This window comes from Acanthaster planci, unplaced genomic scaffold (genome assembly GCF_054643075.1).
Source record: "Acanthaster planci isolate LZ-2023a unplaced genomic scaffold, COTS_SCS Contig71, whole genome shotgun sequence".
Lineage (NCBI taxonomy): Eukaryota > Metazoa > Echinodermata > Asteroidea > Valvatida > Acanthasteridae > Acanthaster > Acanthaster planci.
In genome coordinates this window covers 42,616-69,987 of record NW_028257693.1, presented here as the reverse complement: position 1 = coordinate 69,987, position 27,372 = coordinate 42,616, and the positions used below count along the sequence as shown (strand labels likewise).

Sequence of the window (27,372 nt, the reverse complement as noted above, 5' to 3'; positions counted from 1 at the left end):
TAACTACATCATTTTCTTTTCAGAAAGGCTGTTTAAGAAAATGCCAAGAAGGATTCCATTCAGATATGCTGGTATCCGGGTGCTCATAAAAATTCCTACAACCCGTGAGCTGATATGACTGGTCAACATTTGTCAGGTGTGGCAAGAGCTGAAAAGAAAAACCAAAGAGTTTGATTTGAGCAATTTGGTTTTATTCATGGCAGACAGAAGTTGTCCCTACCAATGGCGTATTCGTAGTATTTAATTCCCGAGTGATGACGTGCCAAGCCGTGTTCTTCGATGTCGGTGAACGACTCCCACTGCAGCACCAACTCAGAGTTGGAACTCTGTCAGAGCAAATTTTATAAAACAAGGGTGGACTCAGGATATAAGAAAAACCTTCTGAACAAACTCCAAAAGATGGCACATCAATATTAAGTCAAAAGAATTTTTCTGGTAAATCTTTATTCATGCCAATTGCAACGTTCAATATGAAACGAAATGCAAAGAACAACATTGGTTCACAAAAATATACACACAGCATAAATCAACTTTTTGTGTGTTTATGTGAAAACAGTCAGGAATTAACAAAAATAATAAAAATAATTACTTGATAGATTTGATGCTGATTCCAACCAATCCACACGGAGCCAGGTGTTGGTGGGGTCGTATCTACGACAACACCATCACTACAGCTGGACACAGCAGGCAACAGTTCATTCCAGAGCTCGTGCTCCAATGTAACTTCATCAGCATGGATGCAAATACGATAACGCCTCCCATGCAACAACGATAAGCTGGGCACATTGACAAACTCCTTGTCTACAAGATCATACAAACAGACATAAATTCTCGACAAATTTATTTCACATAATTGAAGTCGAAACTTGACTTGGCAAAGTTTGTATTCAAAGGGTAGGCAAACTCCTTGCTCTACAGATAGCAACCTTTGTCACAAACTTTGTTTGTCTTTCAGTCATTTTCTGAAACAACTTCTACCTGAGCCATATGTACACTTTTTAATTTTCAAGTGTGTGAAGTGAATGCTCAATTTACTTATTCCCCACTGTTAGATTTGACCTTTTGTTCAAATGCCCCTTAAAATCTCCAACAATAAACTTCATCCTAGCCGATTAACGATTGACGTGGTTTAATGATCATTTATTTATTGGACTTTTGCAAATACAGGTACCTTGTGTTTCACCTCTAATACCTGTAACTAATGATATTTTCAAGATGTATAATTTTTGCGTTGGGGAGATGTTAATTATATATAACGGTTTGCCCGTACCCACTGTATGCTCAGTGCTTGTCCGAGAGCTTGCAAAAAAAACCTTGCAAGCTTACTCGGGTGGGACTCGAACCCACGAACTCCTGCTTACTAGTGCAGATGTCTTAACCACTCGACCACCGAGCTTGCCGGGGTCGGCTGGCCGGTCCGAGTCAAATGAAGCAGCGGGTACCGCGAACTATTTTCAAGATGTATTATTTTTGCGTTGGGGAGATGTTAATTATATATAACGGTTTGCCCGTTTGCTAGTGAGGTTTTTTTGTGAGGTTATATATAATTAATATTTTCAAGGTTTTACATTTTTCAACGCTGTGCCATAGACACACTTTAGGAATTTGATCAGTTTTATTCTCAGACTCCCTGTTGTACCTGTCTCTCCACAGGCCTTCATCCTAGGGTGATCACATGGGTACCGCAGGCCCTTGTCCAAGTCGCCGAAGTCTGTTGATCCGGTGTCCTCAATGGCAGCCCAGACGTAGGCTCTGTGGCGCAGCATGGGCCAGACGGCTGATAAGGAGGATGTAGAGGAGATGTAGTTCTTATCTGGCTCCGGCCACAGAGCATTCTGGTCCATGCTGACTTCATCTGTTGCAAAATTTGGAGCATTATCCATGATGAAATTTTTGCCATGAAAGTAAGTTTTGGTCTTCAGTTTTATATGGATACTCACCAGTTATTTTAAAACCCACTGAGCTTCTTTTAGAAAACTGATAAAAAACAGCATCACACTTAAAATACACAAGTGTGCCTAGTATAAAAAAGAATACACGTTCAGAATACAACACGTAGAAATACAACTTACGATCTGCATCAATGACAGTATGTAGAACAATGAGCGTCACATCGTCACAGTCAACAATTTCGGCGCTGGCGATGGAGGACAGGCCGGCCTTGTTGTAGCCCCTGATCGATAGCCGAAGACAGACATCTAGGTCTAACTGTCCATTGTAGAATGCTGTGAAGCGGAACTTTTGAACAAGTGATGAAAAGAATTATTAACTTGTATTTCATGGGTTCAGTTGGGGGACAGGACTTCATGAAAATAACGAGAAAGGCTTCTGATCTTCCTACTTTACGAGTCTTTGATTTAATTAAACTTTCAATAAATAATTTTTATGGAAGGAGGTGTCTGTTGGAGTTCAGCTTGTAATTCTGCAATGTAGACTATTACAGCAATACGTTTGTAGACCTATGTCTAGCATCTCTGGGGAAAATATGCAATATTAAAAACATTTGAACTCCGTTTCTTGATCGAGGTTCCTCAAGCCAAATTCCGATTCCATATCTTTTGGGGGTAATTAAACTAGCTTGCAAGAACATTAAAAACATACCACATCTCCAGTAGCCACAAAATTGTCAATTCTTTTCCACTGACTCAGCATGGCTCCATTACTACCGTCTTCAGCGATGCTCCATTCATAGAAGTCCATCAGTTCCTCAGGGTCATCATGACGAACGTAATCATGCGAAAAAGGTTGAAAAGCCCCGTAGATCTCTATCCTGCCTTGCTTAGTCTCAATGTTGCTGACTGTGACCTGACCGACCTCGGGAGGTTCGGACAATACCCAGAATCCATCAGTTACAATGGGTCGGAAACAAACGCTAACATGGCAAAACTGAACCTGCAAAGCAAGATATATTGGAGCAAGGCTAGTTTAGGAAACTGTCCTTAAGCCCTTTTAGATTTTCATATTTCGCAAAGAATTTAACCTTAGCTCTATACTTGATTGAAATCGTTCGTCGATACCTTTGATCTATAGTGTGCTCCAGCATGTAATCCCATACCCGCCTGAACATGTTGGAAGGCCATGCCCAGATCCCGTTGATCAAGCAGAACGATCCATTTCTTAGTTGTATTCTGTTTGTCTGTGGAAAATGTGGAATTCACATTTAATGTCAAAATTCCCAAAATCAATTGCGTGATTTCACAGAACCGGGGCAAAAGAGAGTTGACCTCGTTTACATTTACTTTGAACTGCTTCATAACACTTTTCAATATTGTTCTAAGAAACCAAATCTAGGCTATACAAGTCTTTTAAATTATCTCAAATCAAATACTGCATTTACTATCTTCCGTAGTGTACCTTGAGTTTTAACATAATTTAGGGTTGAGATGAGTACTAGCTGATACAGCTCAAGAAATAAAATTGGGTTTACTAATGTGTATCTCAATCTCCTGCTCGACTGTCCAAATGACATTAGTAACAAAGGGCTCCAAGATCTCTGGAATGGTCCAATGAGCTGAGATTTCTGAGGTGGAGGACTGGAAGGTGGTGTCATCTTGACAGGGTCGGGCAGCAGCGGATGAGTGATGGCTCAACCTTGGAGGAACAGATGCTGCAGGAGAGAGGAAGAGAATAGATTGGAGGGAACGTTCAAAGAGCAGCGATGTCTTTGGTGGAAGACTGTTTTGATCCAACGTTTAGCGGAAGAGTGATGAGATACTTTTGAAGAGTAAATTCTCTGGAGAGGTTGATTAAACTTAAATGACTGAGGAGGTAGTACAGACATCAGCGGGCATGATCAAATTAGCCGACCTAGTTCAGGAAGACACGAGGGAACTTCAAGCGTGACGGTCAATCAAGCTTAATACTTGCTGCAGTAAAAAGGCATGTTACCCATAAAATCTAATGGACCTACTTTCATTTTCATCACATCTCAGTCCGTCTTTGATCAACGCTCCCTCAAATATCTGACCCTCCTGAATAATTTTGACGCCATCTGAGGTAACATTGACGCTCCCAGCTTCAGAGTTAGCGCGTACGGTCACGTAATAAGTCTGTGAATGACAAAGGGTTATGAAACATCTCCACGTTTTAAAACCAACTTCGTAAGCATAAATCAATAGCAATAATGGCAGACAACCATGACGTTTAGACTTGCAACTGATACACAAAGTACCGAATCCCCAGTTGAATTATGCAAGCGTCAAGCATGACACAATATCTGCAGGGAAACCAGTCAATTTGGTGTTACCGTGAGGGAAGATAGCTCCAGTCCAGCCAAACGATGGAAGGTTATGTTGCCAACATTGATGAATCCACCGCTGATGTCAGAGGAGCAATTTTGTGATCCAACAGCAATCTCATAGTTGATGTCAAGATGGGGATGCTCAAAGCCATACCAACGAGCAGAAAGGCTTGTGTTGTCCGTCTGTACATCAATGTCTTCGGCCACCTAGTATGATATTAAGTTACCAGAAAAGGTAACGTGCTGGCTTTCAAAAGGACTAGGAACGCAATGTATTTCAGATTCCCTATCAGTCCTGGTACCTACCACTAAATCTGAAATCTTTCGTTCGATGTTGCAACAAGTAAACTATAGTTCATGACAGCATCTCAAAACGTAAACCAGTCCCCCATTGTTATATTTTAATGTTGATTTTTTCCTTCAGGGAAAACAATTTTCACTTCCATATTAATGTTGAAAACATTAGTGTTTTCAAACATTATATCGATAAAAGTGGCAAAAGCAGACCCTTGTAAACGAGATTATGCCCAAAACAGAATAACTGAGACTTGTCACGTTACCCCAAAGTACACAACCACTTCCTCTCCTAGCGGTGCAACATCCAATACAACACCCAGGGATGGCAACTGCACGATGTGTCTATAAACAGATGAGGTCCCCACTGTTGTCAATCCAGCACCATTCTGTGCTCTGACTGACACGTAATATTCATGGTCACCATGGAGATGCCAGTCTAGGTCATCCAATGAGAATGCAGCACAAGAGGTTTGGGATGAACACGGACCATTTCTGTAGTATTTTTCCGTCTTGTAAGCTAGCGTCTCTGTGCCACCTGGGTTGCTACCTGCAATGAAGCAAATAATACTACATTAGGAGAATAACACTTTTAATATTTTGAATTTACCTTGACTAGGTCCTCTTAGGATATTCTATATTAAAGCAGAGAAAAATCTTGAAGCACTTCTAACCTATTCTCTGAGGACTAACACACGCCCAACTAACGTAGGCAGACTGATATCTGCTGATGTTAGACAAAAAAACTCTCCCGATTATCTAAGTTTGGTTGACTCACCAATGGCGACTTGGTACCTCAGATCGGTATCCTCATCATCAGTGAATCCTTCGTGTCCCCATTCGGCAACCAAGAACTCACCCTCAGTGCGGACTGAGATACGCCCAACAAACACGGGCTGGGTGGTATCCACTATGATTGGACCGATTACCTACAATGCGGAGAATGCAAAAAAAAAATCATTAGTTTTAGCACCATTACTAATCGTACCAAACTTGAGACTTCAAGCCTTTTGGTTTAATATCAAACCAAAAACACGCACTCAATCGTTTCTTTGTTTCTCTCTGGCTTAACATCCATCACCTTTAGCTGTCTTCCAATTGATCACTGAATGACTGACCTTGGATGTTGAGAGTTGGGCCTTGTTCACTGCCTTTAGGACCAAGTGGAACACGGCGCCCTGGCTGATTTCAGGATGGTACATCATAAAGTGATCGTGACCTGATGTGGATGTGAAGGTCACAAGGTCAGGGGTTGGGTTCGAGGGGTCACTGCTGAGACCAATCTCATAGTCATACATAGAGCTCTCTGTATCTTCACCTGTCCAGGATATCATTACCTGCGATTGACAACACAAAACAATTACATAACGCTATTTATAATAAAACTCTTGCAGTCGGGGAGTCAGTTTTCAAATCGCACACTTACGCACCAACGGAATGACTTCGGGTAATGGTTAATCAGTGCTATGGTCTTACCTTTCAGGTGTGAAAACGCTAAGGCTGCATGCCATTCACATAGCATAGCATAATTGTTGAAGTGTTTTCTTTTACATACACGAGGAATGTGAAGCATATCTGAATGACAAGTGCACTTGGCTCGTGGGTTTTATATTCTTAGTAGACAGCTGGGTACTGAAACAGCCAGTTTTGAAAATAACCAGAATGCAATAGGTAATACGCATGATCCGCAACAAAACCCTTGGCAATATTCAAATTTCTGTGAAAAACCCATCAATTCATGCAGATCTAGAGTACAAGGAAATCAGTACAGCACTCATGCCATACATGACTGTGTGCCAAATTAGCGTATCTTAATTCAAAGTATATAAACACGTACATGTTTGTGAGTTGGTAGGAAGAATTTCTGCTGAACGGCTGAGATCCAGATACAGTCCGGATCTCCTAGCAGTATTGTTAACGAATTGTTGGTGCCAGCCATCTCAGGATAAACAGACAAATCAGTCACCAGAGAAGCCTTGGATCTGGGTTCAATAAAAGAAGTAAGAACTGAAAATATAGAATGGCTTCTTAAGTAGTCCTGCTGCAAAAATGTGATACTACGTGAAACAATCAACTCCAAAAACAAGCACACCATGGCGGAGAAAGATAACTCCAGTAGGGGACATACAGATATAGAAGTTCTATACAAAAACAAGCAGGGTGATTTTCTCCGCAAGAAGCTGTCGTCCTTGTGGCTTTTTACGTGTACCAAGCAACAAATTCATTTGCAGAGCCAGTTGCTAGACTGCATTGGTCTAGTGCGGAGCACACGTGTAAACACCTTATGCGTATTACCAACAGTAATGAAAGGCCCCCCTATGGGTAAGTCCATCATTTATGTACGTGACATCGGATAGATTCACCCAAATGAGGTGTATCTCGATGTTGTAAGCAGTATTAGGACCGGAGTTACTCAAGTACGTGTCACTCCCACCTCTGTGTTTGCTAATGTTATCCCTAATTATGCTTGTGAGTAGAGAACGTGATCTAAAGCGCATCAGCATGCCTATATATCTCCAGTTGCAGGAATGACCGTACCTGCACCCACTGGATGCATTGATCAGCTTCGTTTTTCTGCGGTGCTCATCGACAAACCATACCCGACCCTCGGCATTCTTGGCAAGACCAGGCCACATCTGAGCATAGCGGATAGAAATCTGTGACAATGAAGGGGGACTCGTGTCTATCACGACACCATCAGAACAGATTGCCTCGGACGGCTCCAGTGCTCGATTGTACGCGATGACGGTGACATAGTACCGGCCCGGAGAAGGTGCTGTCCAACTGGCATATGTAAAGGTGGTGTTTGTCATCTAAAGAAATAAATGGATCGCACACGGATAAAAGAAAAAATCTGTAAAGGCTTGACTCGCATCGTTTTCAGGATATTAGATAACTGACATGAAAAATCCACTGAAACTTACTGCGTCCCTAACACTGCCAATTGTTGTATTACCAGTCCAGCAGGATTTATCAAACAGATACTGGTAAAACTTGATTCCACTCTCCTTGTCAAAGAACCCATCCCAGTGAGCCGAGAGGTCATTGCCCTCCTGAAAGTCCACCTCACTCGACCCACGTATCCCATCATGCACCACACCGGCCTGGGGAGCGGATGTGTCCACTGATATCTGTAAGTCAGTACAAATAGGCAGTTCAATAGGATAATATTTTTGAACTTGTTTCAGAAGATCCGTTGGTACATATAGCTTACATACCTTGATTGTCTGAGTAGTCACCAGTCTTGCATGGTTGGTAACTGTCAATGTGATGAAGTAATCAAATTCATGATCACTGATGTGGAATGATGGCTTAAAACCATAGTCCACGGCATAGCAGTCACCAATCGGAATACACAAACAGCTGACTGGATTACAGTCTTCAGTAACCTGTGGAAGACAAAAACATTGAGCTAACATCACAAATTAGCATGGTTTCATAGTTGCACGATTTTTCCTGATGTGTATTTATATATATGAGCTTACCGTATTGACCTTCCTCGCAGGGACCGTCTGGTTTCCCTGTTCCATTCCTGTGCCAGTGTAGTTGTCAAAAAGACGCCACTCGATGGTTCTTATGCCACTGTGAATGTCGTAAGTCCTGAAAGCAACACTTTGGAAGAGAAAGGTGACATATATCAGTTATAATAAGAGATTTTGAAATACGTAAGTGCCACAAATGTAACCAGAAAAAGCGCATATTACTCGGAAACTGTAACAAAGTTAACACTAAACTTAACTTGGGCGCTTTGAAGGAACCAACCTATGGAACTGAATTAATTAATCGAGGCTCGGACGCAACTCTTAAATTTCAGGCACAAAGAGTAAAGGGAATTTGTTAACATATACATCAAGATTTACAGCATGATTCATAAAACTGGTAAGGGAAAAGACCAACTCTAGGTAATAAAAAGCAGGTATCAATCAATCCTGTAACATTAATTAAAATATCCAGAGACTGAGTCCGCAAATACCCCAGGACACCACGACTTTCTTTTCAGTATCGTCGCGGCACTTGTTTATTTGACATGTTGAGTCTTCCGGAGTTTCGTTTCTGTAGTCTTTTTACACAAACATAGTGGGAATCGCATATACCGTTTTCTTTAGTGCCCCGCCCATTTTCCAAGACAGGTTCAGTCAGCCAAAATGTATGCATTTCCCAGTGACTGCTCAATGAAAATCTGTAGCCTTAAACTTCAACTGACCGTAACAACAGAGATGGATTGAGTTATAACTTAACATATAGACTCGTAATGAGTGCTTTCGCATACGTGGCAAGTATCAAAAAATTGGGCAAAGAAGAGCAAAAATGACAGTGGGGGGGGGAGAGACCCAACCTGGTGGTGAGATGGCCCGCAAAAACCTGGCTGTCTGATGGTAAAATCCTTAAATCCAAACCAAAAGGTGAGACCAGACACTTAACCCAAAGTTTAATATCAAATCAACATGGTGCGTAAATATTGAAACGAAAAGTGCAATCCAGAGAAAAATAACTAACTCCAAGCAGACAATGTCAAGCAGAGCACACCATACTTGTTGAGAGCGGGAGCGGTGTATAAGCATGTGCAATTTCTACTTATCCGCTGAGGGGGTATTCTACATGAATTGGGAACACATGGCCTCACTTGAAAGAAATGTTACCCTGAGGAATAGGGATTATGCTTTATTTTTTCGAGGGGATGCATCAGCTTAAATAAAGCTCACATGGGCACAGGACAATAAACGTAACCGAAAATACCGGGAGTTATACTTACTGACTAAAGAAAAAGAAACGAAGTACCAAAGAAGCAAACATAAATTGGCATTTTGATTAACACTATAAGGCCAAGCTTTCCATTAGAAAACGTAACCTAAATTTCAAGGTGTTGACAGCTATTTTTCATGCATTTTCAAAGTTCTTTTCATGCTAAGAACACCGATGGGACACTAAAAGGCAAATATAAATGGGTATATAAGATTTGATTAAAATATCAGGCTTAACTTAGCGTACCTAAACTAAATTCTAAGTTGTAGGCAGCTATTACCACTTTTTTCTCATCTTCTTTAATTTACCTCTCACAGACTGTTAAAAGAATTTTATTTTGGATCACTTCCTTAACAGGAGTAAACGTCTAAAGGCCTTTAAAGAACACCAATTGGGAACAAAAAAGTTTACCAAGTCAAAATTTAGACTGTTCAAAGCTCAAATTAAATGCAGACACCAATCTAATTAACAGCATGCCCAAATGTTAGTCTTTCATACAGAACAGACAATTAGTAACGTCACTGCAGCGATTAAAGACCTCAAAAATAGGTTGGACCATTCTACCTCATTTCATGCAGATCAGCTGAATTGTGGACTACCAAGTTTACTTCTCCGTCTCGGACCAGCCCAAAATTTTCAATAATTGGCGGGGACGAATCAGCATGGACCAACACTTCGTCCCTCACAAAGTGACCGGCTAAGTCTCGGGCCTCCACTGAGAACCGAACAGAATCACCATCCACCAGGCGCAGGTCATAATTGGCTTGTGTTCTTGTGGCCTCATTGCTCCAATTGTCCGAGTTGTCATCACTCACGTTGACAGTGGTTCGGCCACCGCTGTGGTCAATGTCGGGAAGGACGCGGAACTCGGTCACACCAAGGGCATTTGGGATAAATGCACGGCCACGCTTGCCAAAGTTCTGGTCGTAATCTACATGAGAAATGAACTTCAGACTCAGCAATATTTACTGCATAGGCCAAGAGTTTGAATGACTTCAAACAGGAAAACCCATGCTACGTACAACTTAGGCCTAAACATTTTGGACACCGCTGCCTTCAGCAGACATGACGAAACCGGGTATTAATTCAAAGCAGAAGCAAAGAAGTAACATTTTCTTGGACAAAAGCCCACTAAAAGGTCTGCATCATTTAGAAAATGGTTCTATTTTTCCACAAGGTCGGAATCAGCTGTCCAGCTAAACACTCTTTTCCACTCATTGAAACAGCTTGGTTAAAACAGCCAGGTACATTGGCACTATAACAATGCCTCGTACACTTTAGTAGCCTGCACTTTAAGGCATGCAAGATGACCTCTTTCCTAAAGCAACGGAATTATGTTCTAAATCTCACCAGAATCGATGGTACCAGCGACGTAAGACCCTATAGGTTTTAATAATCCTTGGTTCTGATGGTGCACATTGGTGAAATGGCCTGTCCAAGACAGCTGCACCGGGGTCGTCCCACCGCTGGAGTCGAGATTGGTCAACCACACGTAATCGGTCTCTGCAGTTGCTGAGACCACGCGAAGAGGGGAATCACTCTGGACAGTAACGTCGTGTGGATCATCGTCAAAGAACACGAAGCGTCTGCTGAGTTTGACATTGCCGGCGTTGTCGATAGTAGAGAGGATGAAGGAGTAGACGCCTGCACAGTATTGGCGGTAAGAGATGGTACTTTCATGCAAAACTTCCAAAAATGATAAGTTGAATTGTTGAGCTATATCGCTTCAAAGGTTTGAGTGAGACTTTCAAATAAAACCCAGAAGGGGGTCGTTTTTTTCTACTTGCAAAGGACTTTGAAGAATGTGCATTATAAGTTGTTAAAGAGTCATTACAAGTTATCACAGGTAACCACATATTTCAATCCACTTTCAATTGAAGGTATTTAAGGTAAAGCCAGTTAAACTAGGTAAGCCTGTAACAAATTAAAATCATTTCAATATATGTGACCCGTCAACTGACCAACGATTGACATCCAATTGACTGGATTAAAAAGTGTGACTCCTCCTTTCAAAACAAGGCTGGAGTAACCCAGGTATATATGATACTTGACAATTCCCATTCCCCGCTTTTTTACAATTCAAAATGATCCAAAGTCTAGATTTTGTCTACAGAAAGCTCAAGTCCAACAATGACAGTTGTTGAACTTCCATTATCACGAACAACGAGAGTTCCACCGCTTCACTGACATTAACTTACCTACTTCAGCCTTGGGGTCGGTCACAATAACGGACTTGATAACGTACTTACCTACATGGGGCAAGGTTACATTCTGACCAGAGCTGGCTAGTCCAGTGTAAACAGGATCACTGTCAAACTTTTCTGTCATTTCAGTGCCATGCATACCGGACAGCTCTCGCACTTCTAAAGCATATTCGTTAATACCAGCAGGACTGTCTGACCAACCTTGCCAAGTGACAGTAATCACTGCCTGAAATGAAGGAGAATAAACTCACTGAAGGTAATCAAGCTATGTTATTAGATCATCCTCACCGGTGCCCGTTACAAGTAGCAAATATGTGGAATGTGCTTTCTAAATTAATACAAAAGACTGAAAAACTAACTCACCCACAGGGTGAACAGTGCAAAAAAAAATGTCTTCTTCCTGTGTTCTAAAGATTGCAGGCCCATATCCCGCTCCAGCAAATGGCGTCGTTTAACTTTTGTATAAAGATATGTGATTATTTTCGAGAGCCTCTGGGAGTACAATCCTGTTTCCCCTTTCCAGGTTTGCAACGCACGTAATTTTGCAGATGTTGTTCACACTGACTTCAGTTGTGTGTGGTCTTTGTCCGTGTTGTATGCTGGTTTAATTAATGGTTATTACTACCTTCGTTGAACAAAGAACCATCAAATAAAATTTAAAACAAGGCTGGACTGAGTTAAGTTGTATTCTGGGGGTCACAGGTTCAAGTGCTACTCCCTTCATTGCTCTTTGATAATCAAACCTGGTTACTCCCTGTATATTCTGACTAGTTACACTCAACTATTGCGATTCCTGTAACCTATCAAGTCTGCATCAAGTTAAGATAAATTTTCCCTGACCTGCGAGGTAACGTCATTCCCTGCATCCAGCATGGTGGTTCTACATCCACCGCCCGCACCCACGCAGTGGTAAGGGTCAACAAAATCAAAGGTGAAAGTTGAATGGGCAGACGTTGTGCTGCCGCCATAGTACCGTGTGATGATGCTGCTTGAATGATCTCTGTTGTAAAGTTTCAAGTAGCCGCCGCTGGTTGTATAAATATCCTGCCTTAATCTGCAATACATTTACAATTAAAATCAGAGGACTGTCAGACCAACATTGGAAATAATAGCATTTTATAATACCATAAATTTTTATGAGAATTGGTACAACTTGATAGCATTACCCAACAGAATTGCAGGTATTTGGCAAAAGGACTCAGCAATGAAAATTACAAACAACTTGAAAGCAGTGTAAACCTATACAAAATGATCAGCATTAAGGTCTACATGGTAGTCCGGCTACGTTTCTGCATTCAATTACCCTCTAGGCTTGGAATTAGCCTTTTAGAGGTATGGCGGACATAATCAGCGGGCGATATTTGGTTTGGGTAAAATCTTTTGTATTTAAAATTTTACCAACTTCAAATAGCTCCCTCCTATTTGTGTCCCCAGTACTTTTAAAAGGCTAATATAAATGATTGGTATATTATCTGTGGCCTCATTTCTACACAGGTTACCCCACTTACACATCTCCTGTAGATGGTGTCCACGCGTTGTAGTTCAAACCAAAAGTGTGGTCGCAGGATACTAGATCTGTAGCGGGATTGTCCCGATTGAAGGAGCTTCCATTTGTCGATGTGCAGTCCCAGGAGCCAACTGAATATAGATCACTCCAACCCCCTTTTGCATGAGAACACATTGCACAATATAAGCAACACGTTCTTTCAGGAATTGATAATGAATAACCTGAAGGGTTTTTCATAAATTTCCCTGAAGAAATTTTCACAATGTGGACGAACCATGGGTTTATCAATTTCTTTATACATCATTTTATACAGTTAGACTGATGAACGATGAAGCACTTCGTAACACTTTTCTGCCCAACAGTAACACTTAATTGCACTTTCAAATTAAGTTTTATTAAAAATAATTCTGAGGGGAAGTTATTTGGATCTAACTAACCTGGGAGCACTTAGTTGCGATCTCTCCAGCTTATTTTCATAAATTTTGCGTGTTTTTTATTCTTACGTTTCACAAGGGCTACGACTCTTGCACCCACAACGCCAAGTCCACGGCTATGGACATATGGATGTCCACCACTGCTGGGGTCTGGTAGTCCAGTGGGTTGGTAGGAGCTTGTCCACTTGATCTTAACGCTTGTGAAATTGTGCACGTTGGTGTAGACGGTGACCGCACTGCCCTGGAACGTAGGCGATTCCAGAGTCGTTGTTCCCAGGATAAGGGTAGCACGGTGCTCTGACAGGGCTGGCGCTTGACTGCCACCCACTGTTAAAAACCACCATAAAGAGTAAAATTAGACCATTGAATATTTAACATTTATTTCATTTCTAAGGCGGTATTTCTAAAAAAATATATTCCAAGGCGCTATACAACTCCACAAGCTAGGCACAATTAATAGTCTGAGATTAAGAAAAAGTCACACATATCAGAAACCTCGGAAAGGGCTACTCAAGGTCTACGTAACGAAGGCATAAACAAGACAAGTCGCGTGAGGAGGAACTGGCTATGCTGCCATAGTGAATGTATAACTGTCCATTGGGAGACAAAATGAATGTCTTTATCCGTTGTACATGGTAGGAAAGGTGAGACGTTGCTTTATGGAATATTGTTTTACTTGATGCTTTTATTGATTTTCATCCCTCACTTGTTCGACAGTCAGTTCCTGAGAATCCACTGCTGCAGGTGCACTGGGCATTTGTGCAGGTTCCAGGGTAGCAGGCATTGCTGTCACTCCTCCATGAACATTGTTCTGGTGAAACAAAAACAAATTAAAGCCCAAAGGCAACAACACCCCACTTCCCTTTGTATGGCTCTTCTTCTGCAGTCTTTTTCCTTTTCCCGTAATCTGTTCCAGCCCTGCTCAACTTCTCATGTGAAAGATTAGTTCCAGTCGTTCTTTCATTTAAAAAAAATTCTGAACACAGCTTTCCTTCCGGAAGCTGCACGTCAAGAAAGGGCAAGGAAAATTTCAAAATATGTCGAAATGTACTTTCCTCATACAATTGCAAAAATACCACAATTTTGCAAAGGTGTCTAAAATGGCTAAACGATTTCAAAACCAATCGCACCAACATCATTTCAAGATGCATATATATTGTTGGGAACACACATTTTCTTAGATGTCAATAAACATACTTATGCAATGTCGCATGTCATCAGACTTCTTGTAGGCTGATCCGAGAGCAGAGCCGTAATCACCATCACATCGGTCACATTTCTGGTTATTCGAATTACTACAGAACACTTCAAGACAGTTATCAATAGCTGTACACCCTAGAGTGGAAAACCAAATCATGTTATTACATTTGTCAATGTGGTGCAATCATGAAACTAAGCACTGGTACACGGGAGCCCTATACAAACTACTGAATGAAAATACTGCACGGATAGTTTCAACCTCTGTAGATAGTATTGAATCTGTCTGAAAAGGGAATCAGAAGATTGTCTGTCTTTCTGGGTGTCATTAGGGTTTTTAGCACGTTTTCCTTTTCATTTTTTAAAAATATTTCAAGGGAAGCCTAGCACTGCTGACCGCACATCCAAATCTGCCACGCTTCTGAGACACTTGTTTTCCTTCCTGTGCAGGAGATTTCATATTGTTATAATTTGTGTATATAGTTTGCTCAACAACAGTATTTACACACCCATCACTGAAACAACTTTTTGTAATTTCATGTCAAAGAAACACAAAGAATACTGACTCAAAAATCTTACATTCAAACAACAGAAGCTGTTTTGACCAGGGAAGGTTTTCAATGCATTTGCGCCACTTCTTAGGAATAATTAAAATAACTACACTGCTAGGTCCAAATTGGATGGGGTATCAATTTGATGGATTTTGGTCACTTTGCTGGATTCTGTAAATATAGTTCAATGAATGTTGGTCTATTCCGCCTCAAAACATCTGGGATAAATAAACGAACCTAGGGGATGGCACTGGTTGAATGATGTTTGAAGCTGCGGGATGATATTAAACCATTTTTGTTGAACAAAAGGGCAGTTTTCACATCAAAATTCATCATTATTGTTTTTTTCCCGGCACTAGCATTGCCTCAAAGTGGCTTTGTTGCTGCTGAATTTCTCAAAGTGCTTCTTCGTCAACTAGCACTACTTTTGAAAAAGAGAAACCATAACGCAAGTACCAAATTCATTGCAATTTTGTATCTTAGCATTTAAAGTTGCAAGCTCCAACGGATAGGTATATATGTAGGGAATGTACAACAAATGATTCCCGGGCCCACTTCATAGATGCCACTTTTCCTGGTTCTTTTTATTTGTATTATTTTTTAAACTGTTATGTACGTCGTAACAATCAAAACTTAGAGGACTGAGTAGTAACTCTTTTCTTGCAACAGTGCTATCTCAATTACTTACGATTACATCTTGGAGAGTAGAATCCTCGGTAGCAGTTGCTGCAGTAATTGGGACTTGTACACGTCCCTCCATTGGGGCAAATGGTACTGCCAAAACAAACGGCTGTAGGTACGACAAAGAAACTGGTCTGCGCAAACCATTTCATATGAACATTTACGCAAATTGTTTCATACAGTAATCATTACGTATTTGCTACTTAGGCCTAGTTGTTAAAGATTCTTCGTTGCGACCTTGCGTTAACTAAGGAAGGAAGCCTCAAAATTTGAGGTGGACTTACGGTATGGACAATTATGTGAAGTACTTCCACTCCATCCTGTGCAACACTGATAGCAAGTGCTATACCTATTGAAAGAACAACACAGGTTGCACTAGGTCTACACAACCGTTGTATGAGTCGAAAGCATTGGTAGTATAGACGGAAAGGGCTTTCTGGACATGCAAGCTTTTTATAACAGCAAACTTTATACGAGCCTCTGGAAGGAAGTATATTCCAAGGTGTTTTCAATCAAATCGGTGACTGTCATCCTCTTTCTTCCAATCCCCAGTCTTTTCTGCCCCTCATTTTCAAAGGAATGGACCCAATATTGCCCACATTTTATACAACTTTCTATTAGCCTATCTTGGTGAATAGCATAAACTTATTGTAGCGGAATATCCCAGATACCACTACCATAGCATCAGAGGGGAGAAGTGTGCCATAGATCGCACCGAAATGTATTATATTCTGGTTTCTCCAAAGAGATGTCAAAAGGCTCTGAACTGATGGTGCATATTTTCAAAACACAATTGCAAAGAGTGAATTTTATTACCCTTTATTCTGGAAATAAAAGGTAATTCTAAAACCTTTTATTTCTGTATTTTCTCCTTTCTAAATGAATGGCTAATAATTGTAGGGTCGGTTACAGCGTGACCATTTTCCAAGCTGGAAAGCATTGCCCAATACTTGTATATAAGCCCCCCGTGCGGCGAAACTTTCAGTTGGAATTGAGACCTCAAGCCTGGCTGATGAATACAATGTTTGTCTTTACTTGATGGAAATATCTGAGATAATCTCTTTGGATTTAGGTCTTAAGTTTGCCTAATTTGTGTATAATAAGTAATACTTTAAATCATGCAGTGTCTCAAGGGAGACGAAGATAAATACTTAAATATACTGTATTATACACCGGCTTCTGTTTCACTTTGCTTGGGGCCCTTTAATTAGGGGAAGCTCAGAGCTTGTGTACCTAACTGTTTCTGACTTTTCGCACTGACGCTATCGTTATTCTGAGTTCCAAGTGAGTGTTCTTTCGTTTTCATTATGTAATACGTGATCTGTGTTGGATGCTTCATGGATACGGTAAGCTTGGATAGTGGAATTACATAGGTTTTTTATAGCTGGGGTTGCCAGTCCGAAAGTGAAAGGGTCCTTTTTCCGGCCAATGATTTGTAAAATAAGTTGGAGACTCCTTCGTCCAAGGGATCATTAGTGGGAAGTTAGAATAAGTAAATCAATTCTGAAAGTTCAAAGGCCGATATGAGCACAGAGTTCTTCAGTCCGAACCTTTCCTACAGTCGTTTTGATGCCATAGTCGATTTGAACTTTCTTATTCAGCTGTATGGCTATACTTCACTGGAAGACATGTGATAGCTGGTAGATTCTTCACGATATGCAAGAGCATCAAGTCATCATGTTGCCATGCACAGATTTGGGAAACAATCCCTAGTATGACCTGAATATGTTGCGACCCGTAAAGTTTATTTTTGCTAAACTGACGGGTGGGAATACAAAGATGTGAACATCTGAGGGAAATTGAGTGAAATTTGACGGAGTCAAGTTAATATTTTCAGTTTTGGTACATGCAGATAGAGTTTTAGCCTCGTTGATCACAAAATCCCCAACGCGCACTATAAACCGGTACTAAAGGTTTCCACACAAACGATTTGAAATGAATAGCCTATGATGCCGTGAAAAAATACGAAAAAAAAGGCGAAAAAATACTTTCAAGGGGTTAATTGCTTTAAACCATCATTCTAAGCTTATTTCATGTCCACTTTGTTAAAACCTTTACATAAATTAATGTATGAAGTGTATGGATACACTGCGAATAATTATGTGCAGTAGGAAATGAAACAGTAAAACAGATCAAGGACCAAGATAATTATAATTGTGCATGGAACGACTTTACGTACTGCATGCTTCCTACTCCTAAATCAGCAATTTTCTCAGTCACACTTTGTGAAAGTCAATGAGAAGATGTGCCGGGGGGAAATGGAGGGAGACCAGCAAAGAAGTCGAATTTCTTTTGTGTTCTTCACCAATTCAAAGACAGATCATGCATACTTTCGCGGATTATAAATACAGACCAAGGCAACAAAAGTCTTGACTGAATCACGGCTTACTGTCCATGGACGTTAAATGGTTGAAGGTTTTAAACTTCTTTTATACTTTTTTTTACAAAGCAACAAACTCTAGCTTCCCTTTGCAGCTAGTGTCACTGCTCTAACCAAACTGTCTTAAACTTTCGTTGATAAAATGGTTTGCTTGCTGAACAATTATGTTAACAAAATGAGAAATGATAGACCCATTGAAACCATCGAAGTTGAAAGATTGTACAGTAAGAATTATTGCAAATTTTAACTGGAAACGCACGATAAAGTAAGAAAGTTATCATACGATGAACAGAATTGGCTACAGGGGTAAAACTATATATATACTTCCGGGAGATGACCGCAGTTGGACAAGTTGAAACAAAACCTAGAAAATCAGTGGAGAAGGTTGGCAAATGTCAGCGCATAAGAAAAGAAGCATGAACAGAAAGTCGAGGACCAAAATATGTTGTGAGCTAGCAAGGAAGATTTTAAAACCAACATTGTGCCTCCTACTGTCTTCTTTCTGAAGACTGAAACCAAGTACTAAACGATTTGGAGTAAAAATCACCTTAAATTAAAATAGTTTTAAAAAGACCCATTGCAGTGGGGCACTCGAGTGAAACCGAGAACTATTTGAGCAATGAACTTTCTTAAATTCATTCAGTCCTTAGTTTCAATTGGAGGGAGAGAATTTTCACTATTCGTATGTACAAACCTGTATCTTGTTCACCAACCCTAACCCAAAAATCTACAGGACGTTGTAATAGCGCTGGGAGCAGGTGCATGAACACACAGTAGATCTAGAAGACAGAGTAGATAGACAGTCAACTTTGCATTTTTTTATTTGTTTTATTTTTTAGGACCTTTAACTTAATAAGTTCAACTTTCATGTTGATCACGGTGAGTGTATTTACCAAATAAAAATTCTGTCCTGCTGGAGACATTTAGGTTGCCTCTGCCTTGCCAGGTTTAAATGGAACCGCCCAATATCACTTTATTTTAATTGGTCTGGATAGCTCCCTTGACTCCCTTAACACTTTAGCAAAAAATCTATCATGATGATGCCTCCATAACCTGCGCTACACAATTGGACGCAAGTACAACACAGTTCATCAGTTTGAATAACCTCAGCAATTGGGTAAACAAAGTGGAATTTCCCTGTCTGGGCCTTTGAAATGGACTCCATGCATGTCAGCATTTACAAACGAAATAAACCAGGGATCGTCTCAAATAGGCTGGCTTTAGGTACCTATCAAAAAGCTACGTTCCACCATATTACGCTGGAAAAAACACACACATAGTGGTACGGTTTAAGCTGTGTGTAACTATAATTTCAGTTTCATTCGAATCATTTCAAATGAAGTGTGAAACGTGAGAACGTGAGATATATTCTACAGGTGAAGTGAGACATTCATTTCGAATTTCAAAATGCGTAAAATCAGTATCTTGTAACTGTACTTGTGAGTGAAACGCATCTAAAGATCTGCGCTGAATTTTTTTTATCACCACCCATATTTTGTTTAAATAAGTTGACAAAATTTAATGTTTTACCAACAGCTGCGGTGTTTGCGTTCTTATTTTGGAGAAAAAAATCTTTCCCTGAAAGTAAACAGCATTTGTAGAAGTTTTGGGCCGTAAAATGTCATTCCTCAACTTGCCGTCCTGAATAGCATGTGGACACATGAAGCTGAAAGGTCATTATAGCAAGTAAAATAAATCATGCCAGTTCTGAAAGGCAAACTATCGTAAACACAGTTACCGCATCATAAGTCAGAGTATAGCTTGTATCCCAATTTATCGAGTTTATGAGGGGGAGGACATGTGTCAGTTCTACCGGAATACAAAGCATGAGTTTGAATAAGAGGACCAAGGGCATGGGTGGATATTTCTGACAAAATTAAGTGAACAGAGGGTATATACAGAAACTCAGAAGTTTAAAAAGGTTGGAATGATGGGTTTCAGAACAAGGCCAGGGTAGTAGTAAAGCCACCGAGAAGGATTTATTCAGTTTGTACTGTCACTTCAGAATTGCCGGGTGAAGTCTCAAAGCAAAATTGTTGTTGTTATGGGGTCTATGGGTCACAGGTATAGACCCAGATATACGTGTATCCTTCGAAAACCTGAAAATTAAGATCTGGCAACTGAACCTACTTCTATAAGCCACAAAACCTAGACATATATGCTTACATGCAGCCCCTGAGTTTGAGGTCTCATTTTAAATTGCAAGGAGATACTGTTTTACACATTCAGGAAAAAGGAAACAGATATACCAGACTGATCTTGATGCCATCAGAGATAGACGCTATCTATCAAGGCACTTTTGTAAGACAATCTTACATATCTTTTGTGTTATAGACGCGCCCAAAGATTTTCATTTTCAGTCTCTTGAATAAGATTCCCAAGGATTAATATATGGCAATAGGTGTCTTGTGGGGCGGTTTTTATTTATAGTACGCGCAGGATAGGAGTCTGGGGATGACAGCAGACCGAGAAAGGAGAGGGCCACTACTAGCGACAGGCTTGTGACCACAGACCGATCACACCCTTTTGTAAAAGTCAAAATAAGTCCAAAATGAATATTGACCTACGATTTTGTTCTTCGTTCCAGGCTGTAACACAATTGTAGCCAATTTATTACATAAATTGGGTTACGTATTTTGTCTGATCCGTTGGTTAAATTGCACATAAGCACGTGACGATGAGTATTGTGGTGTTTGAGGGTTAGAGTCCACAAAGCAGGATGCAACATTTCATGTGAACTTGGGAAAGTTTGGAAACATGTTATTACTTTATTAGTCTTTAAACAAATCCAAGTAAGGAGATCAGAGGAATGGGCAAACTCTCTTAGTCGTTTATGAATGTGGATGCTTTACTCACCTGTATCTGGTACAACGACTCCAGCCCCAAAATCCGCAAGAAGTCGTGTAGCGCTGTGGGCATGTGTAACTGCAGACTGTTCCCCTTCATAAAAGAAAAATAACGTTCATGTATCTCCAAGAATACCGGTCTACTTTCATTTTTCTGTTGCTAAAAAACTTCAAACATTTCAAATATTTTGTTTATTTGTTTGAAGGGATTCGTTCAGAGTGCTTGGATGAATGGAGTTTACAGGGAACAACAAATTTCGACACATGTAAACATAACTGAACTCATACTATTGTACACTTAATTAGGATTCTCGACGATCTTTTGAGCTGCCTGCCTATTTTTACTGTGTTATCCACTTTCTATAGTTTTAGTAGATCCAAACAGAAAGGTGTGTCTCAGTTCTTGCAATAAGGGTACATTTCGAGGTCAAATTTACAATAAAAAGTGCCAAGTACTTGGAGTAGAAACGACAGATAAAGGACACTTACTGCGAACATGGCAAGTGCGCGATCAAAAGGACCACTAAACAGACGCAGAAGGAGAACATGGCATCTGCAGCAGGTGCCTCACTGAAAACTCCTGAAAGATAGGTAAAGCAATAATTATCACTCTCTATAGGCAAAATACTTGTGAGTGCATTATTATCCTACCATAATACACCTTGTAACCGGAATTTGTCCTGTTCCAAACTCATACCATACTTGTTGCTATTAGGGAAAAGCCAGGGCCAACAGTTTACATACTACACTCTTTAGCCTGAACATTATTACATTGCGTTTCTTACGACCGGTCACGGGCAGTGATTTGGTGAAAGTTATTCAGCTGCAGGCGTACGCGGGCTCCTGGGTAGTTCGTACTAGCAGCGTTCCTATGGTTGAACCTGACTTTGGCATGGAAAAGTATTAACAAGCCCCACGAGCTTTCTGGACGACATTTCTGTTCATTTTCCGACCTAAATGGTAAGTAAATTCAAGTTCTCTCCAATCAGTATAAACTCCTTTTAAGAAGTAAAATGAAAGTAAAATAGTTTAAACACATGAAGTGTGTTTTACCTTCGGGCTGTCCATAAAATACGTATACACGAAGTAGGGAGGGGGTTGGTGCCGTAGCGTACACCACGCGTAAGGGGTCAAGCCAGTGCGTACCGTACGTATGCAAATTCAGACTTTGCCTCTAATGAATCTCCATCATATCAAAACACTTTCTGATACAAATACATGTAACTACCAAAATCAGCTTTTAGGCTTTGAAATGAGTTTAATAACTCCATTTTCAAACACATTATTCTGCACTCCAACAGTCCTCTTCCCGTATGGGTATGCATACAGGGGGAGGGGATGGAGCCCCTGAGTAGCTAGGCCATGTGTACAGGGGAAGGGGGGTCTGAGAAGCCCGCATTTTGGACGACCCCTTTTCTCTTGATTGCTCATCAGACTTTTCCTGCGTAGTTATGATGGCACTAGTGATAAAAGGAAATTTAAACTGATTAGATTGAATTCCTGTGCTGTCAGGACAGCATTCAGACCTCTGCTGGACCTGTTTTTTTTTTAAAAAGGAACTTAATGTTAGTTTTATATTGAGGTCTTATCCGCCAGATGTTTGTGTGCTGCTTCCCCTTTACATTCAAAGCAAGAGGTGTCAGGGGTTCGAATCAAAGGGCCAACCCTCCCGGCCAAAGGTAGGATGAGTATGTTCCATTCCCTGTCTACGTCTTTAAAACACACTGCAGCCGTGATATTCACCGGGATTCTTTCCAGGAGGCTTTGCATTTCCAAAGGAGAGGGGAACATTCATTAGCAGCAAACCATTAACCCTCAAAGACCTAGAACACCTTTGCCTCCTTGAGGTTTTTTCTGAAATCGTCGCAGTGCATTTATTTTCATTCGCCGAGCAGTCAAGTGTTTTGTTTTTCATAATTCCAAAGGGTAAAGTTTTTTCTTGAGTTTGTTTTTTGTAGGGAAATACATTTTGTTAACTTCGTGTTTACGAGAAATATGTTTTCCAAAGTTCCTTTGTAGGACATACAGTTGTATGCCTTCTGTAGTTTGTAATAGGGGCATCTGGTTTGAGAAACACTGTGTCTATTTTTAGAATAAAATCGTTTTAACGAGGTATATTTTTCAGCAAGTTTGTTTCTTTTAGATATATTTTTCGTCGATAATTTTCAAGAGATATACATTTCAAATGACTATTTTACTTCTTTGTTTGAAGTCGGAATAGGGAATTGCTATGGTCAAATTAGCGGGAAAGTTTCCGGGGAGAGGCTTGGGCGTCGCAGGAATTTTTTCGGGGGGGGGCGCTTTTTCTGGGACGGGGGCTTTCTGAGGAGAGGCTGAAAAGCAATGATTTTTTAACAATAAACATATTACATTTTTCTCGCTTTTCACTCATGTTTTCCTTTTGTATTCATGGGGGGGTAGCGCTCCTCTACCAACGTTCCACCCATGTGCTTTGGCACCTATTGGTAGTAGTCGATTGCCTTGCTGTATTTACATTTCAAAAATGCCACTTTTAGTGAACATCCACTTTATAAAGGCTAACTTGGGAAACTCAGAATGTTTCAGGGCATGAATAGATGAATTTCTGCAGATACATTCTGTTCCAGATTGTGTTTTTTTCCTACTTACCCCTTTCGGCAACTTATCAGCACACAACCACAACAGTTCGTTTGTATTCTAAACTCTCTTAAGATTTTAAGAAATATGGCTTGTGTGTGAAATTAGGATTCATGATCATGTATTGTTACTTTTGTCCCTTACCCTTCAAGCTACAAACTGATCCGACATGTAATCGATCCAGGAATAAAAGTGGAATTCCTTCTGAATTGCCTCACTTAAGCTGCAAATAATCTGGTAACAAACACAATGTGGGAGGACCTTTGCCCAACCTCCAGCTGCCCTTGAACAGCACTGGCACTGACAATTGGTGTTAACTGACCTGGGGGTACCGGGTAAATGGAAATTCCCTCGCTTCACAGAAAGGGCTTTTCGTGCACAATTTATAGACTAGGGTATTTTAGGGGCTGACACACTTCATCTTTTTTTACTGTTCTGGAACACCTGTACGGCTAACAGCCATTCGCCTGTTGGATTTCCCCTAGACGACAAAGGACACAGAAATTATGGAAAAAATCAGGAAAGTACCCGGATGAACACTGTCACAAGTCTATGATAAAACAGACATGAACTTTTTTAACAGGATTGAATACTATCACCAGATGGGCGTTTTTAAAGTAAACTTGCCCAGATCAGGTTCAAAAGGACGGATGAAGATCATTTTAAAGGGGGATGTAGCCGACTTGTTCTTTTTCCATCTTTTTCGTTAGGTGTGTGAGCAGCTGCTGCATCATGGCGCTGCTTTAAATAGGCATAGCATTCCGATTCATGATAGATGGACACTCTAGTCGTTTCAATTTTTTTGAAGAAATATCTGCTGAATGAATCGGAAAGAATATTTTCATTTAAGGGTAACCATACCCACACAAGGTTAAGGCCTCAGCATTTTAAACCACATTAAACTTTCAGAATAAGAATAATAGCGTTAGTTGCAGACTTTATTAAGTCTGGATCACTGGAATTCATGTAACTGGAACCTGTTGTTAAAAGTTCACAAAACGAGGTCTTGAAGTTTCACAGAGTGTCTCAAAAATGGAATCCGAACGTAACATTTAATTTCTACAAAATTAATCGTCAGGAAAATCGAAATCAAGCTTGAAATGTTATGTTCTCAAACCCGAATATCTCACTTTAAATAAGGTTTAATCATCACAACGATCGTTTTCGGAGATCATCTCAACTACGTGAGACAACTTTTTTTAAAATTTGTTCTGTCCAATTGGGTTTACCAAAGCAATCAAAATAGTACTTTGTTTCCGCTGCGTAACATGAGATCATTGAAAAGGCCAATAGAGGGAGGATACTGAAATGAACAGGTTATGCTCTGTTTTAAATCTCTTTGGTTTTCCTTAATAAATAAACAGGATCCTGAAATCGGTAAGATAAATACTCCTTGCTACAAACTGACTGAGGTAAACTGCAAAAGTTTTTTAGTAAACGGTTTTCTCTGAGACAAACCCATTAAGCTCTGTTATTAATTGTTATTAATTAACCCTGCGTTGCGTTCTGATTCGATTTTTACGTGGTTTCTGGAGCTGCTTGTTTGGCGAGGCCGTTTCATTTCTCAGGGTTGCAGAGCCATGAGTCCGTCCTAAAGGTATATAAATGCTTCAGTGGTTGTCCTGTACCCTCTACAGCTCTTAAAAACCACCAAAAGTATATCACAGTGCGGGGGGGGGGGCGTTTTCCCAGGCTATCCCTATTTGGGGGGGGGTCGACACTCGCCAGCCAAGCCACACCACCACAACAACATCCCCCAACCAAAATAACAATTCAAAGACTGCCGAAAGAGGCCTCCGACAAGTTCCAGACAGCTGTTACTGATAAGAAACATTCCACTGCCTGGCCCAGGCACTGTTTTGTAAATAATCCATTATATTTTACACAAGGGGCCACCTAACCCACAGTCCTATGGGAATTGGCTGGAGGCTGGCTGGATTTTTAAAATTTGTTTCTGGCTAGGGAGGGCCCTGGCTTCAAAGTGACTAATCAGGTTTTTCAGCATGGACAGGGGTAGGATAAGATAAATAGTTATTGCATTTGGACGAAAAAAATATACACCTTCATTAGCTCCAATGGCCTCTCCAAAAGAAGCCGCTTCCTCCACGCAACAACAAAAATATCTTCTGAAATAACCATGAGTTTCATCAAGTTTAACGCTACAAACAACTTCCAGAGGAGTCATCGTCACACTGTTGTGTGACAATGTAAAATTTGGAATCAGCACCAGCACAGAGTTGTAAGGTGAACTGTGTTAACTCCCATTAGACCGAACGAAAATGAGTTTTGTTAATTTTAGCTTTAATTTAATACCCCCAAACAACGATATCCTGACAATTTGTTTGGAAATACATGAACATTACTTCGGGGTTTCTGGTGGAGGGAGATCTGTATTAGCCCAAGTAAATGGTCTATCACTTTTCAGGAGAGTCTTTGGCATAGGTGCATCACCAACGGCAGCCCAATAAATCGGCAGCCCCGTTAAACTGAATTTTTGTAAATGGAAAGCAAAAGGAAGTAAGGATTTTAGTTAATTACACTGCTTACTAATATGAACCGGAACGTTGAAATTGCTGTCAATGTAAGCATGAAGATGCTTGTGAGACTGAACCTGCAAGATTTTGGTTCAAAGATAAACAATAGCTGAGGATCACCTCTGCAAAGTTTTATGAAGTGGATCCTTTTATGAGGCGGGGGCACAATTTGTGACGATGCCTTTGTTCTATGGGTAGCTTTTACCATCTGTCATGACCTGTAGAATAGGTCATTTGCTCTGTAAAAATAACACACACCTCTGTATAAGATGTATAATTTACAATCAAAATGCGGGGAAATACTGCTCATTTTTACGGAACCCAAATAACAATGGACACTGTCACCAATTGTGCCCAAGCCTCATGGAATGACCAAGGTACATTTTAATTAACATAACTGTTTTTGAAGAGCTTTATTTTATAAAGCTAATGCATCGAATGAAAAGGTGAGAGTTGCGTTTGCTTTCTATGAGAAGCAAATTTTTATCTTAACCATTTGATCGTAGATAACGATGTTGTTCAAATCGAAGCTTTCATGAGCGTTAACATAATGAATAAACCGACAACATTTTTACATGAAGCGATAACAACTAACTGCAGTCTGTATACAGTGGCAAATTAATTCGTAACTATTCAGTCCACAAGGAGTTCTCACACATTATGCTTTTGCAAAAATTATAGAAATACGGATTCTGCACATGTTACTGACTGATATTACGTTGACCTGTCCTCAACTTGTGTCTCCCATGTCTGGAAAGTAAATGAAGCTTTCAGTAGTAGGTCTGCTTAATTTAGCAGCGATTTGAACTTCAGTGTACTTTACGAGAAAGAAATCTTCCTAAAAACTGACCCAGTACTTACTGAAAGGAAGTCCAGTTGCAGAGCTAATGTACTCCTTAGCTTTGATTCGAAGCAAAGACGAGCGCGGGCATTCTTGCAAAAAAACACTAACCAGTTTGATTTCGTTCGTCTTGTCTAGGCTTCAGTATTTCTGGTCTTCAGTGTAGCAAACAAACCATAAAATGCGTAGGTGTTTTCACACGTTGCCTAATCATTGCAGGATTGTCATCATCGTTCAGGGTCGAATCGTCCGGGGAATTTGTCTTCTTTTCCGTGTTTGTTGAAAACTCTGCTGTGCACTAGAC

General features: G+C 40.4%; 1 protein-coding gene across 1 annotated transcript; it reads right to left on the bottom strand.

Annotated features, from left to right (window-relative positions):
* Positions 1 to 96: 96 nt before the first annotated feature.
* LOC110988094 (uncharacterized) lies at positions 97 to 27,372 on the bottom strand. Its single transcript, XM_087132050.1, has 30 exons — positions 27,089 to 27,372; positions 21,567 to 21,657; positions 21,088 to 21,171; positions 16,136 to 16,200; positions 15,859 to 15,960; positions 14,620 to 14,757; positions 14,129 to 14,233; positions 13,492 to 13,749; positions 12,990 to 13,143; positions 12,322 to 12,535; positions 11,527 to 11,707; positions 10,628 to 10,921; positions 9,842 to 10,208; positions 8,020 to 8,146; positions 7,753 to 7,923; positions 7,459 to 7,665; positions 7,073 to 7,347; positions 6,372 to 6,516; positions 5,653 to 5,871; positions 5,313 to 5,463; positions 4,801 to 5,084; positions 4,247 to 4,447; positions 3,911 to 4,049; positions 3,428 to 3,607; positions 3,018 to 3,136; positions 2,602 to 2,892; positions 2,073 to 2,238; positions 1,640 to 1,855; positions 590 to 801; positions 97 to 326 (listed from the first exon to the last, which is right to left on the bottom strand). Exons 2-30 carry the CDS (start codon positions 21,623 to 21,625, stop codon positions 195 to 197), a joined length of 5,256 nt encoding a protein of 1,751 aa, XP_086988176.1. The 5' UTR covers positions 21,626 to 21,657; positions 27,089 to 27,372; the 3' UTR covers positions 97 to 194.

Bases quoted from the DNA above. Each gene is read 5' to 3' on its own strand.
- LOC110988094 (XM_087132050.1), bottom strand. From the start codon at position 21,625: ATGTTCTCCTTCTGCGTCTGTTTAGTGGTCCTTTTGATCGCGCACTTG. The intron at 16,201-21,087 runs GTGAGTAAAGCA...TTCTTTCAATAG, and splicing joins AGTCGTTGTACCAGATACAG to GTATAGCACTTGCTATCAGT. The intron at 8,147-9,841 runs GTAGAATGGTCC...TCTCTTCCAAAG, and splicing joins GCTGATCTGCATGAAATGAG to TGTTGCTTTCAGGACTTACG.